Source organism: Pimephales promelas, chromosome 10 (genome assembly GCF_988280905.1).
Source record: "Pimephales promelas chromosome 10, fPimPro1.hap1.1, whole genome shotgun sequence".
Classification (NCBI taxonomy): domain Eukaryota; kingdom Metazoa; phylum Chordata; class Actinopteri; order Cypriniformes; family Leuciscidae; genus Pimephales; species Pimephales promelas.
The window spans coordinates 25,407,645-25,421,889 of record NC_142778.1 but is presented as its reverse complement, the minus strand read 5'-3'; the positions used below and the strand labels follow the sequence as shown (position 1 = coordinate 25,421,889).

Genomic DNA, 14,245 nt, shown 5'->3' with positions numbered 1-14,245 from the left:
AACAACATTCAACTATCATCTACTTAGGATTCAGGAACACGTCAATACCACAGACATATATATCTGAACTCACTATGCCATGTAAACAAACTAAGTTTATCTGTGCCCTTGTGCAATTATCTGCACCACTTATGACGATCATTTAAATCTTATGCAACTTTTAAAAAACTATTTTTATGGCTGTTATGGAAATATGAGATCCTCTACAGGTCCAAGATTTTGTTCCAGCCTGCTCCAACAGATCTGCACTTGATTTATAAACTCAAAGCCATAAAATGTGATTGCATAATAAGAACAATAGCTTTAATGTTTGGTTAGCACGTTTAGGTGAGAGAGCAAAGCTTACCTCCTTCATCTTGGCAGAACTGAAGGTCGGTGTGAGGATGCTGCGCACTCGTTTCCATTGTTCGTCCCTCAGCATGATCAGACTGTCGCTCATGGGTTTAGTGATGCCCCTGGTCGCCTGCATTGAGAACACAGCTGAGGATTGTACACTTCAAATGTCTCAAAAGGACATGTTTATATAAGGACTAGATTAGGGCTAAACCTAAAGCATTCCAGCAGTTTGTCATTTAACATTTCTAATTGACCTATAAATGCACCCACTTGTGTAGTAGGCTATAACTATGAAATCAGTAGTGGATACGATCAGGCCCAAAACAGCTACCGCAGACTGATCTCATGAAGTAGCGTGTGTATGACACGCCAATTTGTATTTCCATTTTTGGCGTGCTATCAAGACGCATAATCGCTTTTCAGCGTGTTTATGAACGCCGTTGACTTAACGTTATATAAATATATGACTTACCTCAACCCCGTCCCTAAACCTAACCGTCACTGTGGTTAATGGCATTTATGACTGGATATTTGACGGCGTGTACAGACACGCGGAATCACTCGGACGTTAATGGCGTAGACATACACGCATACATGCGGATGGCTCAAAATGCGTAGAGATAACACACCACTTGACTCGAAAGTGGCGTGTATGTTTACGCAAAAGTCATGATGTCATGTTGGCTACCGTATGTGCTAACACTAGGTTATGCAAAAACGTACATCTATGCAACCTTGATTTCACGCATCGTGGATTTGAAACGTGTAAGAATGCAATTCATAATGCAACACAAATATACTGCATTCTCAGCTTTGCCACAAGAGGAGCTACAGCAGGTCTTCGCATTAGTCTTCAGGCGCGGTTAGGGTTCGGAAGTCTCATTTAAGAAAATATATATGCAGCTGCACAACTGCAGCACCAGCAGTTCCAGGCCAGTAGTATAGAGTTATTAGCAGCAATAGGTGTTTATTAAATAAGAGGTATTCTCACATGGATTTTGATCATATGATGGATATCTACAGTATTTGCATTAGAATGAATTAGTAAAACCCCACAGAGATTCCGGAAAATACACGGATAATGTGACCCGGCATTTGTCCCGGGATTGTTTGATTTTGGTTCATTCACACTGCCAGTGATTTGCCAGGATCTGTGAGTGCGTTCACACACAACCCATAATATATCCCGGAAAGGCACATGACGTCAGGATGAAAGTATAACGTACGCGTCGAAAACATGTACACGCGCATACCATTTCACAAAGCTGGTGAACGATCTCAGCATCAGTGCGGATAGTGAGTAGCTCATGGTCTCTGCTTCATTCCAGTTTGCAGACATTTGTTCGTCCTTTCTTTGTTGATGGCGAACACAAACTTTCTTCTAAAAGCAACAGAGTCGCGCGATGGCACGAGCATCATCACTATGACACACCCCTTATGGCATTGGTCCTGGCTTTTGTTCACACAGCGTGCATTCCGGGACTGATTCCGGCAATGTTACCAGGTCCCCTACCCGGCATCAATGCCGGTATCAATCCCGAGTCGTGTTTGCGTTCACACAGAAGGTCTCTCGCTCGCTTACCCCTCTGCCGTAGTGCGCGTGCGCGGTTAGGAGCTCAACATCTGTCTCGCATGCACACTCGCTCTAGATCACAGGATATTTTAACTAATTTGCGGTATAACTAGTCGATCATGAGTGCCTCAACAGGTAGATATATAGATAAACTCATCTTTCAGGCATTTGACTGACCAGATTGACACTTCAGCGTGAGGATTTGGGGGTGTGGCGTGAGAATTGGGTCAAGCTGAATGCGTGAGAGTTGGGAGCCCTTTGGTGGCGTATATAGCTAGCTACAATTTGAAGATAAATTGAGTACCGAGATTAATTTCTGCCATTTTAATGCAAGATTGCACCTTAGATGTATACTACACAATGAGACACACATCTGCAAGTGTTCGCATCTACATTTCCAAACTACCATAGAGGACAGCCAATTGTAAAGGCCTTTCTCATCCTTTCTTTGACTCTGTCAAAAAGTATTTATAAAAGGCTCTACATGGATTTATTTTGACAATGCTACATAAGTCTCGGATTCATTAAAAATACTGTTGTACACTGAGTTGGCTACATAGGTTGTTGGCCTGAAAGGTAGTTCTGTAACTAAGGCCAGGTGGCAGAGTTTTGTACTGGGCCGACCGACCTTGAGTTTGTGTGTTCATGTGTGTGTTTGGAGGTAGATATTTGTGCTAACGGCTGCCAAGTGTGCCAACACATATTTGTTTTTTTGGTACCATGGTAATCTACATTATGAGTTTTCTCCCATGTAGGTTGTAGAAGTACAAAAACAAGTCAAGAGGTACAGTAGTTGATAAGCCCTAGTGGTGCACATGGCCTTAGTATTGATCTGGCCCTGCCATAATCGTTTACCCAGCAGGCTCAGCTCCAGCAGCAAGGCCATCTCATGACCTGTGACTCTGCTTTGATACATAAGTCATGTGATCATTAGTTTTTGACCTCCCTGGACTGACTGAGTAAAGATCTGAAGCCTTTTTATCAATTCCTTACCATTCAGCATTGATTCATACACGCATACATACAGTATATCCCATCGATTGCAGGAAAAAGTGCAAGTAATGCATCAAACCGACCCTTGTCATGGATTTTGCTGATTTTATCATTTCTACAGTATGTGTATCTGTGATCATTATATTGTGGACAATCGCTGATATCACCGAAATGATGGTGTCGTTAACTTGCCACTAATGTGGCCTTCAAGTGGAACCGAAGATATATGTAGAACGAGTTGTGAGTGAAGTCTTATTTACAAGTAGAAAACTCTTGACTTCGGAGTAGTTTTAAAGAGGCTGACCAATAGTAACAGATCTGCCAACCAATCACGAGTGATATTCTTGGTTAAATGTAGTGATTTCAACCAATAACGAGTGAGGAAATTCAAGCCATTCTCTGGCAAGGAGCGCAGCGCTGCTATTCATATGCTTAATAGAGCCATTAGCACCTCCGCGAGCTATCAATGTATACGTCATGGTTCGTTTCCGTCAATATGTGGCACAGACGAACGCAACGTTCACAGTCTGTAAATTGTCGTTAACTGCGGAAAATTAGGGAGATTTCCGGCCGTTTATGGGGACGAAAATTCCACTTTTCATGCAGTGTTCTACATGATACATGAGGTGCGATGCGAATGAAGTGAAACCTGTTGGCAAACAAGTGCGTTGAAAATAGCAATGGTTAATGGTAAATGTTCTTTAAATTTATTTTTAAAGCTATTTTTTAGAATATTATGTCACTATGCTTGAATTAGCTTATATTATACACATGTAGATGTAATCTTTTACAGTTTGTGTTTTGTGCTAGGCTAAATAAATGTTAGATACCATGCAGAAATAAACTAATTTAAAGCGTGTGATGTGATTATATATATTTTTTTATATTTAAATTAATATTTTGGTTAAGATTAAGTTTTTTTTATCTAATATTTATATTTTATGTACAGTAGGCCTTATTTCTATGAATTCTTTTTAAACAGTTTTAGGTTTAATTAACTATACCAACAATCTATTAAAACAAGTCTTAATATCTTCTGGAGTACATTTGTGTTCAAGACTTTTTTTTTTTACTGAAAAGAAAGTGAAAAGATACTAATTAAAAACTCATTTAAAACTCATTTTTACAGTATAGATTCAGGCAGCTTGAGATGAATTGCTGAGTATGAGTGTTTGATTTATGAGTGTGAGATATTAGTTTGAAAATGTAATGCCACTCACCATTCTGTTGGGGAACTTATTGAATTCCTTCACCATCACCTGTCTCAGCATATCCGGGTCTGCTATGATCACTATAGGCCGCCGGGCTATATAATAACTGACACACACATACAGCAAACAAACAAAATGAAATGAATAAATAACAGTACGCCAGTCAAATTTCAGGGGAATAGCAGGAGACAAAAGAACAAAGGACGGATACACACACACACTCATACACAGATAAAGTAGCACATCTGTAGCTGTAGACCCCGCAAACACCATCTTCCCTGTCATATTACTGAAGGGGTACAGAAACATCATGTGTGTGTGTGTGTGTGTGTGTGTGTGTGTCAAGGTCAGCTCAGTAAAGAGAAATTTGATGAGACTGCTGGGTAGTTCCTTTTTTTGTAGTCACGCATGGCAGCTTTCACTGCAGAGATGTGGCGAGGTTGTACCGTCAACGCTGTGGAATGGAGGATTGCGAGCGTGAGTGCCCTTGCATGTCCCAGCATGAGAGACCACCTTCCTCCGAAATGAAAAACTCTTCTTTTTTTTCCAGAGAATCAATTTTAAAGAAAATAGCAGAAACAATAGTCTATATTTAGACACACTGATAATTGAATATGAACGCTTTTTTGACAAATATCTGGAGCCATTAATCTAGTTCAATAAAGCTTTTGGAAGCTTCCCCCGAGTAGAAGGATACGCTTAGGTTCATTACTGTGTAACCTTAAACCTTGAATGTGCCGTAAAGCACATTTTAGCTCATCTGGGACTCCGCTGGAGGCAAACGCAGCAGAGACGGATCACTCTTATCATTTACTGTACTCTCCTTTTTTATGTGTGGTGTCAGTTTGGTAAGTAAAACTCAGAGCAGAGCGGATCGCTCTTCATATCATCTTCTGCTAATGAAGCTGACATTGGCAGTCCACATGGCTCTAGGAGCAGGAGGAGTTTAATTAAGCTTGCAGCTAAGTGACCTATAAAACACTGATCTCATTAGTATGTTTTGGTTTATCTATGCATCTGCGCCGGCGGTCTGTTCGAAAACCGAAGAGCTGCGTCACGTGGAAAAATTCTCTCACAGACTGATACATGCAAGACAGACTGAAATGTTGTTCACATGACAAAGATCATCATTACTGTCCTGTTTTCCATAAATATAAGCCGATAAAAAATAAAAAGTAGCGGTCCTGAACTGAGCTGGATGATGTCATCATCACTGCTTTCTCCAGAGCTGCTTTATAGATTAACTGAACTCATTCCATAATTGATGAACTTTACACAGTTATTGAACCAAACTGGATCAACACCGAACTGATTTCAACCGAATAATGGATGTTTACTATTATTTTTTAGAGCTGCTTTACAGCAAAATTTAATTATTTTTTGCATCACTAAATCGTTATTTCCTTGTTTGCCAACCTAAAGCTGCTTTGAAATCACTGTAGAAATAAAGGTGACTTGTCTAGTCTTGATCAATACCTAACAAATATGCTAAACAAAACAATACTACAGCATTTATTAATCTTTTTATTATTTATTAATTTATTATTCGACATGGTACATTTAAAAAATGTTAAATTATAGTAATCACCATTATTTTGTGTTATATACAAACATAAATTAACAATTTAACTGTATTTATAAACTTTTTTAACTAAAAAAAAAAAAAAAATATAACTTTATGCTAAATGATGTAAATTGTTATTTGTTGTTAGTTCATTATAAAAAATATGATTCTGTTATAATTGTCATAATGACCTAACATCTCGTAGTAATGAAAATGTATCATAATTATGACTTATCAGTTGTTCATAACAAGAATGTTTTATATTTCATTATGTGAAATATTTTAATAATGAGAAAGTTTCTCATTATTTTGAAAACCAAGTCACAAAGAAAGTGCATTATTATGAGGAAGTTTCTCTTTATTGCTCATTATTAATATTATTATGAGAAAGTTTCTCATTATGAGAACATATTTTGGGTTAATATTAATACAAGTCATAGTAAAATGTATCAATATTATATGATAGAGTAAGTGAGTCATTATTAGAACTTTTGCTTTTCTAAACTGGGAATAATTTTTTTTTCTAAACTGGCCAGAAACAGGCTTCCATAATAATATAGTGTAGATGACTAATTCTATAAAGTATCTTGACAGTAATTTGTAGATTCAACAATATGTAGTTTCCTCAAAGTATTTAGATGCTTAATTCACAGCTAAAAACGTCTGAGTGTCTAATACATCATGTCGACCCATCTCAGTAGACCACTATACCAAAAAGTTTCTTTCATTAAGGTGAATGAAATTTCACTCATGGATTCTGGTTAGAAGATGGTTCTCCAACCATATCTGAAGGATATTTTTGGGTAGAGCAAAAAAATAAATAAATGAAACCTTCCCCACATTTTAAATCAAGTACTCCAGCAATGCGCCGAAACATTTGAACTTCGATGACTGATGTCTTGCACTTCGTGAACCGACAAGGGTTTTAAGGAGCATGCGGAGCACTGATATGTATTTCAAAGCCCTTTGATTTTGGTGAGCAGCTCAGCCTCTTGGATTACTCTAACTGAAAGACGTCGTAATGTCTCCTGACATATATCCACACGACTCCGAATTAGATCCCCTTTTCTGGTCCCGACACCCAATCCAGAACTCCCAGATCCCAATGGACACACACACACACACACACACAGAGGCAGACAAAAACAGCGTCATTCTGATTCTCTTCCCATCCATTCTGCTCATATTAAACACAGGAAGCCCAGTGGCACTCGCTGCTTTGATCTCCCCGAGGAGAAGTCGGCCTCAGAAGCAGGCATATTAAAACACAATGTCTGGATAGGAATGGTCTAAATTAGAGGACACTGGGTGCTCTGTGAGTGGCTTATGCTGTCTGAATATGAATGACAGGACCGTGAACAAGGGCTTCGTGTGTGATGGGTTTTAGGCAGGCGTTTTTGTGTTAAAGTAATTCTATAAATGTGGAAATGACTAGAGCAATCATGGAGGGCACTTTTCATCAGAAAAATAATCAAAAAAATATCAGTCCTATTACACAGTGGGTAATGAAAAGTCATTCATGTTTCACTAGGCAAAACAAATAGGTTTAGCTTTTTTGTGTTTATTAATGCCCTCGACAAAAGCTTTCCCAGATTCCATTTTTTTTCTCTCAGACATGATGAAAATTCAATAAGTTTTCATTTATATTTATTCATTTGATACTTGCCTTAATAACAGTAAGAGTAAAACCCAGGGAGACTTACCCACAAATCCGTCCATACTTGTTTATGAGGTCAGTCTGTGCCTTAAAGAACCCCTGAGAAAGAGCAGAGAATCCACATTCAGAACATGTGAATATTCAAGTTACCATTTATATTGCTACATTAAATTATTTTTGTTACCATTACGGGTAACTCGTTTGTTTTTTCTTGTCAGTTTTTTTAAATTCATGGTTTGCAAATATTCTGCAATAACACTAATAAAGTGAGTAAGAGAGACTTCCAAACTTCTTTTTGTTCCCAGTAGATGGGCACTTTCTCCAAGATTAGCATATTATAATAATTATACACAGTGCACCCAAATATATTATTTAAACACAAACTTTATTTTGGATGCGATTAATCGCGATTAATCGTTTGACAGCCCGACTAATAAGACTAAGGCTGTGTCTAAAACCACATACGCTCTTGAGTAGGAACTTATTTTGAATCAGTATTTACTTTGCGACTGCTAAAAATGTGTGTGTAGTACGAATTAAATCATGCTACCAGTGTTACTGGCGTCTAGCGTCACTTCACCGCCATTCCTCTCCCATGGGCTCATGGGATAGTAAACTGTCCATCATATGCAAACAACAGAATCTGACACACTTTCTTTGTCACATTCGCCTACTATATGTTAGGGAAGTATATGTGTTTTCAGATGCAGCCAAAGAAAGACTGTGGGCTGTCCAATCCTGCTCCTGTTTAGGATACTGCCCATCAGAGTTTAGCCTCAACCTCAATTAAACACACCTAAACTAGGAAATCAAAGTCTTACTAGGTATACTACTTCCAGGCAGGTGTGTTGAGGCAAGTTGGAGCTAAACTCTGCAGGACAGTGGTGCTCCAGGAGCAAGTCTGGACACCCCTGCTATAGGTGATTACTGTATGAAGACACCCTGAGCGACTGCCCTCATCTACCAGTAGGTGTCAGTAAAGAAAGAGCAGACACTGACTGGCCTTGGTTCTCCCCAGGTTTATGGGCTCTCTAAAGGTTTATTGAGGTCTACTGGGAATATTATCCTGAAATATCCCTAACCATAACACAATAACAAAAATAATATTAGATCCTCATTCTAAATGGAAGAACATATTGAACTTTGCACATAAGGCTTCTGAGATTGCACTGTGTTTATGCAGGTGGGATATGGTTAAGAAGTTACGCAACAAAGCAAACAATGAACATCAAGTGCTGACAGTTAAACGCACACACATAAAGAGCGCTAGTTTGGTATGCATGGCAGCCGGTGGCTCTGCTGTCTCTACTAATGAAGGAGTCAACAGTGCTGGCACCGAACCGTCTGCCCTCCCTTCTTCATCCCACCATTCCTGCAGTTTCCCTGGTGGGCATTAGGCAGAGACGTATGTGTGTGCGCGTGTTCCTCAGTGAGCATTAAGCAGTGGGGTGTGCCCTTCCGTCCTGATGTCCTCTCCTTCAGCCTTTTATTACTGTTCTGTCATACGGAAGAGGCTGCGTGTGTGCATCTGGCAGTGCCGTAGTGAAGTTAAACAGGAGGACCAGAGGCTCAATTCACATAAATGAGCCACCCTTGCCTTTGGCTTCATTGGGGATTCATCTGGGAAGGATACGATCAATATCGCCTGGGCCTGACTGAAGAGGACAGTCAGCGATCCTATTGGAATTCTCTTAAAAAGATTAGCCACTTTCAGTTGTTTTCTAGCACACGAATGACCTTGACCTCTGCGCAGGTCTGAACACCGCACTGCTTCTCTTTGTCACAGACGGTAATAATCTCTCATGTCACTCAGAGTCATGCAGGGAGGTATCAGTGTGTGTAAGAGAGAATGTGAAGGAAGGTGTGGTGGGATATGCACTTTTAAGGATAAATCCGTGAAAGACACACTTAAAAATTCTATTCTATTCTATTCCCCCTGCAAACATTTAAAGGGATACGTGACCCAAAAATAAATTCAGTCATCATTTACTCATCCTCGTGTTCTTCCAAACCTGTATGACTTTGACTTTTTTTCTGTAGAAAACAAAATACTTTTTTGGCCATACATGGAAAGTTAACGGGTTAGACAAAGGGGTCCTACTGACTTCCAAAATATCTTCTTTTGTGTTTGTGTTCTACATTTACATGTGGTTAAATCTGAAATAGATGATTCCAATAGATACTGGAGCGATACTGAAAGAAAAATCTGTGGTCTCTGCAAGTTAGATTAGATTAATTTATGTAGGCTTTGAACTTGTGTATTTTGTCTGTCCAAAGTAATTTATTTAAGGGTATTATTCAAACAACAAAGCATGATCTAAAAATTCTGCCCAAATATCTACTGACTATGTGCCTCAAACAAAACTCTACATATCTTTCAATGATTCAATGCAATAACCCTGACAAACGTGTCAAATCCAGTAAGTATTTCTTCCCCAAAAGCACTAAATGTAGCATATCAGTTGCAAGATCTAAGAAACCATTTCATGCAGACTATTGCTTATAAATTATGCAATCTTATTAGATCTCGCCATTTTTGCAAGTGCTTACCAGTTTTGTGGAAAAAATGAATCAGACATTTATTTTTTACTAAGAATTTTTAGTATGAGAAACACTTTTGTGGATCAGACCGAGCACCAAAACGTATTTGTAGCCAATCAGCAGTAAGGGGCGTGTACTGTACACTCATGAAGAGGAGAGGTGTCTGTGCAGTATAGAGTGTTTGTGAATTTGGGGGCAGAACTATTGTTTTCAAAACTGTAATTTAAATTGAAATACCATTTCAGAATATTACTGTATTTTTGATAAATAAATATGAAGAATAAATGCAGCCTTGGTGAGCATAAGAGACTTCTTTCAAAACCTGACCACAAACCTTTGTACTGTGGTATAAGATGGATGGTCTTCTGTTAACATTTTTTATAACCTTCAACAATTACCTGTTTTTGTATCTTAGCTTAAGTAAACAGACTTGACTCACTAGGGTAACAGCTTTCCGTTGTGAATATTAAAATCTATGCCCACATACAGTACAATGGAGTTCTTTTATTTTTAAAATACCAAAACAAATTCTGTTTTCCAAAAAGGTCCCCTATGGATAAAGAGAAAGCAAGTGTGTGGTGGGGGGGATGGGGGGTTGATTGGAACGGCATCTGGGCTGTTTAGGATCTTAAATGGACCAAATCTCATGTCTGTGAGTGTTGTATTTGGTAATAGAGTGTGTCATGATAATGTGCTGCTGTGGGTTGCGAGAGACTGTCGTCTACTCTCTAAATGTGACTCAATCTGCCCTTGTATCCCAGACACTGCTCATCTTTGTACATCACTTCCTGTTACCCATGATCCTCCTCCACACCCTTGCTTTTCTCTTTCTTTTATTCTTCAAATCATTCCAAATATATCATTGTCATTTCATCTCATTTAATTAAGACTATACATTCAGTGTAAAAATGTGTTATATGTGCCACTGGTTCAAAAGTTTGGCATCAGTAAAAAAAAAAAAAAAATTATCTTGCAAAGACACATTATATTAATTAAAAGTGACAGTACATGCATTTATACCGTCTTTAATGTAATGTTTTTTAATTACAATGTAATATAAATAGAATTCTGTCACTTTGAACCTTCTATCAATCAAATACTTCTAAAAAATATTCAACATTGAGAGTAGTAGGCTAATAAGTGTATATTGAGCACCAAATCAGCATTTTATAATGATTTCTGAAGGATCATGTGACACTGAAGACTGGAGTAATTGTCATCACAGGAATAAAAACACTTTATTCCTCATTTTGACACAATCCTCATTTTGCGTCATCCAAGGATTTTTTGGCCAGAGGCTAAAGACTACAGTCAGTAGTAGGGGCGGTTTCGCATGTTCTCAACCCGCCCATAGAGGGTGGGATCTCACTCACAGAATATACACATAGTGTCAGCCATCTTTTTTGGAAGCTAAGCTAGCAGGCTCTTGTTCTGTGGAGAAAGCTGAGTAGTAGGGGTTACCATCCTCTTTTTCCCGGACATGTCCGGCCGTGATGTCCGGGATTCAGCTTGTGCTTTCTACAGTTGCCATTCATTGTTTACATGCACACATTTTGTTTCAATCTAACTGAATTCATTCCATTGGTGAATCTGAATGTAGTGTTTACATGAACGCTAAACAAGTGATCGTTAATGTGCGTTTTAACATTGATAAGAAAATTCCCACTCCTCCATGACAGATACGAGACCGGTGCGTCTCACAGGGGTCGCTCATCGGTAATCACGCCACCAGCCTCGCGTCGTTCTCCCGCGACCATTGCCTCATCCTGCTCGCCACAGTAAACATAATGAATGGCGACTGTAGAACGCAAAAGCCATATCCCGGACATTTTGGGCGATCTCGAAACACATTTTCGGGCAGACTCATCACGAGATTCACTAGACTTGTTGTTTAACTACTGCACTCTGTTACCGGTAGGGTAGCAAAGCAAGTGCATTCTGGGAGTTGTTGTCTTAAATACATTTTCTGGCTTTTCTCAGTCTAGAAAGCTCCAAATTCAAAAATAATTTCACATTTCTTCGACATAAATGACCCATTTTAAATACACACTCATCTTTCCAGAGGTGAAGTATCCCTTTAAGAAAATATTGGATATGTCAATATAACAGTATATGATAATTTTCTGTTAATCAAACAGTTGCCTAAACGTGTACCAATTTGAAATGTACTGCAGAAATACTGGTATCATTATCTAATTTATAAAGTTTTTGTATCGATTGGGTACCAACCCGACCCCTACCAGAACTGGTAGGGTACGTTTGACTTACTTTATAGTAATAGTGGTGCCAATTCACAAAAAGGAACCACTTAAGCAATGATCTCTTGCTACACATTCTCACTGTGGGCTAAGCCTCCCTGAAGATCTAATCCTAGAACCACTCCTGATCCCAAATACTGACTAAGCTAATGCAGGCTATCCTTTTCCTTTCTCTTTTTGAACATCTCCCTTTTACCTCTTTTTGTGTCTCACTGAATTTCTAACTTGAAATGCCATCACCTGCCTCTTTAGAGAAAATTGCGTATGTGTCTCTAGTGCCAGGAATACAAAATGTGCATAGTCGCACACACAGACCTACAGGATTTAGCTGAGAGGTTGGCCTGTGGAAGTGGGTCAGAGGATTCTGCTGGAGCAATGCTCTGGAGACCACTGTTTGTGAGACTGAGTCTGCTGACGTGTGCACGAATCTACACACACACTAATACGCACAGACAGGGGTGCACAACAGCATCCAAAACCCACACACATGACTTTAGTATACCTGGGGAGCTTCATCTAGACATGCAGTAATTATGCATGCATGCATATTCATTTACGCCTTTCTCACTTCCATCTAATAACATTTAATCCCAACGTGGAAGACGTGAATTGAGATGAAATGGACGGATAAAGGGAAACAGACAGGCAGGCCGAGAGGGAGAGAAGGAAGAGGGAGTCCTGTCACATGCGGGTGATAGAAAGAAAGAATCAAATGAATGTTGTGAACGACATGCTGTCCAGTCAACCATCGCTGTCTGACAGTAACATATTGATCTGAAAATCACTTCAGCACCAGAACAGCATAAGAGTTCAAATCAAAGATTTATTTAAAATATGCCATTGTGCTGGTAGGTGAATCTTGGAGACATAAAAAAAATAAATAAAAAAATAATAATAATAATTATATATATATATATATATATATACTGTATATATACTGTATATATATATATATATATGTATATATTTTATTCTAAATATATATATATATATTTAGAATATATATATATATATATATATATATTTTTTTTTTTTTTTTTTCTGAATTTTTACATTTATTTTCTTGGCAATCAGGCACTCAAATTCTCATTTAGGTGATGTATCCAAATGTTTTACTTTCTTAATTCCTTTTTCAAATCATTATCAGTAATTGCTGTTCAAAGTAAAGAAAATACTGTATTACTGTCTCACAATATTGTGTACTTTCAGAAGGGGTTTATTTCAACAAAATAAAACATGAACATGAAATGTGAATATGAAAAATGACCATGAATTACAGAATGTAGTATTCTTCTTCGGTATGTCCCCCTAATTTTATAATCGTCCAAAAATAAGCCTCATTTTCTTCCTCTTTATTGGTTGTTGAATGAATCCAGGCAGTTCACATTCACAAATGAAACGTCTCGCTTTAAACCTCTCAGTGGAATTAAACAGCCCAACAGCATCGAAATTTTGGCCTTTATTTCCGATAATACACGTCAAATCATTATCATTAAACTACAGGCAGACAGAAATGAGTATCCTCAAGGTAGCTGTTGATTTGCTACATTTCAGCCTCAGACTGAGATTAAACTTTCCGGAGGAATTAAAAGTATTAATTTTTCAATATTAAACCCACCCACTCTCCCTAACCGTCTTTTATATTATCGCCGTAAAAGTGCATCATTCAGCACAGAGGGTAATCGGTTTGGAAATCACATGGCATTAGATGTCATTAGTGGTGAGTCATCTTTAATGAACACATCTAATGAAGTGAGGCTTACTGAGAGAAATATCATTTTTTCCCGCTTTAGGAGGGCGGTACAAGGTGTATGAGTGAGAAAGTGAGTGAATGTTTTGCGTTTCATTACAAAATAAACAAAAGGTCTTACATTTCGAAACATCATGAGGTTCCCAAAAAACGGAAAGGGCTTTGGGTGCTTGATGCCACACCGTTCCAAGGTGGAGAAAGGGGCGATGGAATACCTATTAAAACAAAAACAAAGACATTCAGTGTAAACCTCTGTAATTTGGAGTCAGTTTGTCTGATTTTGCCTCATTAGAAAGCCATAGAGAGAATGGCAATAGGAAGATTATTCTGAAAATCGTGACCGTAAATGGTAAAAAACAATA

General features: G+C 38.3%; 1 protein-coding gene across 3 annotated transcripts in view; it reads right to left on the bottom strand.

The window, feature by feature from the left end:
• The window catches only part of tbxas1 (thromboxane A synthase 1 (platelet)), a 76,920-nt gene that overhangs the window by 31,873 nt on the left and 30,802 nt on the right, over positions 1 to 14,245 (bottom strand). For all 3 annotated transcript variants that reach the window (XM_039650468.2, XM_039650470.2, XM_039650469.2), the window contains 4 exons: positions 14,005 to 14,098; positions 7,381 to 7,433; positions 4,123 to 4,219; positions 347 to 463 (listed from right to left, as the gene is read on the bottom strand). In XM_039650468.2, the coding sequence (XP_039506402.2) occupies positions 347 to 463; positions 4,123 to 4,219; positions 7,381 to 7,433; positions 14,005 to 14,098 (361 nt within the window). The remainder of the gene's footprint in view (positions 1 to 346; positions 464 to 4,122; positions 4,220 to 7,380; positions 7,434 to 14,004; positions 14,099 to 14,245) is intronic.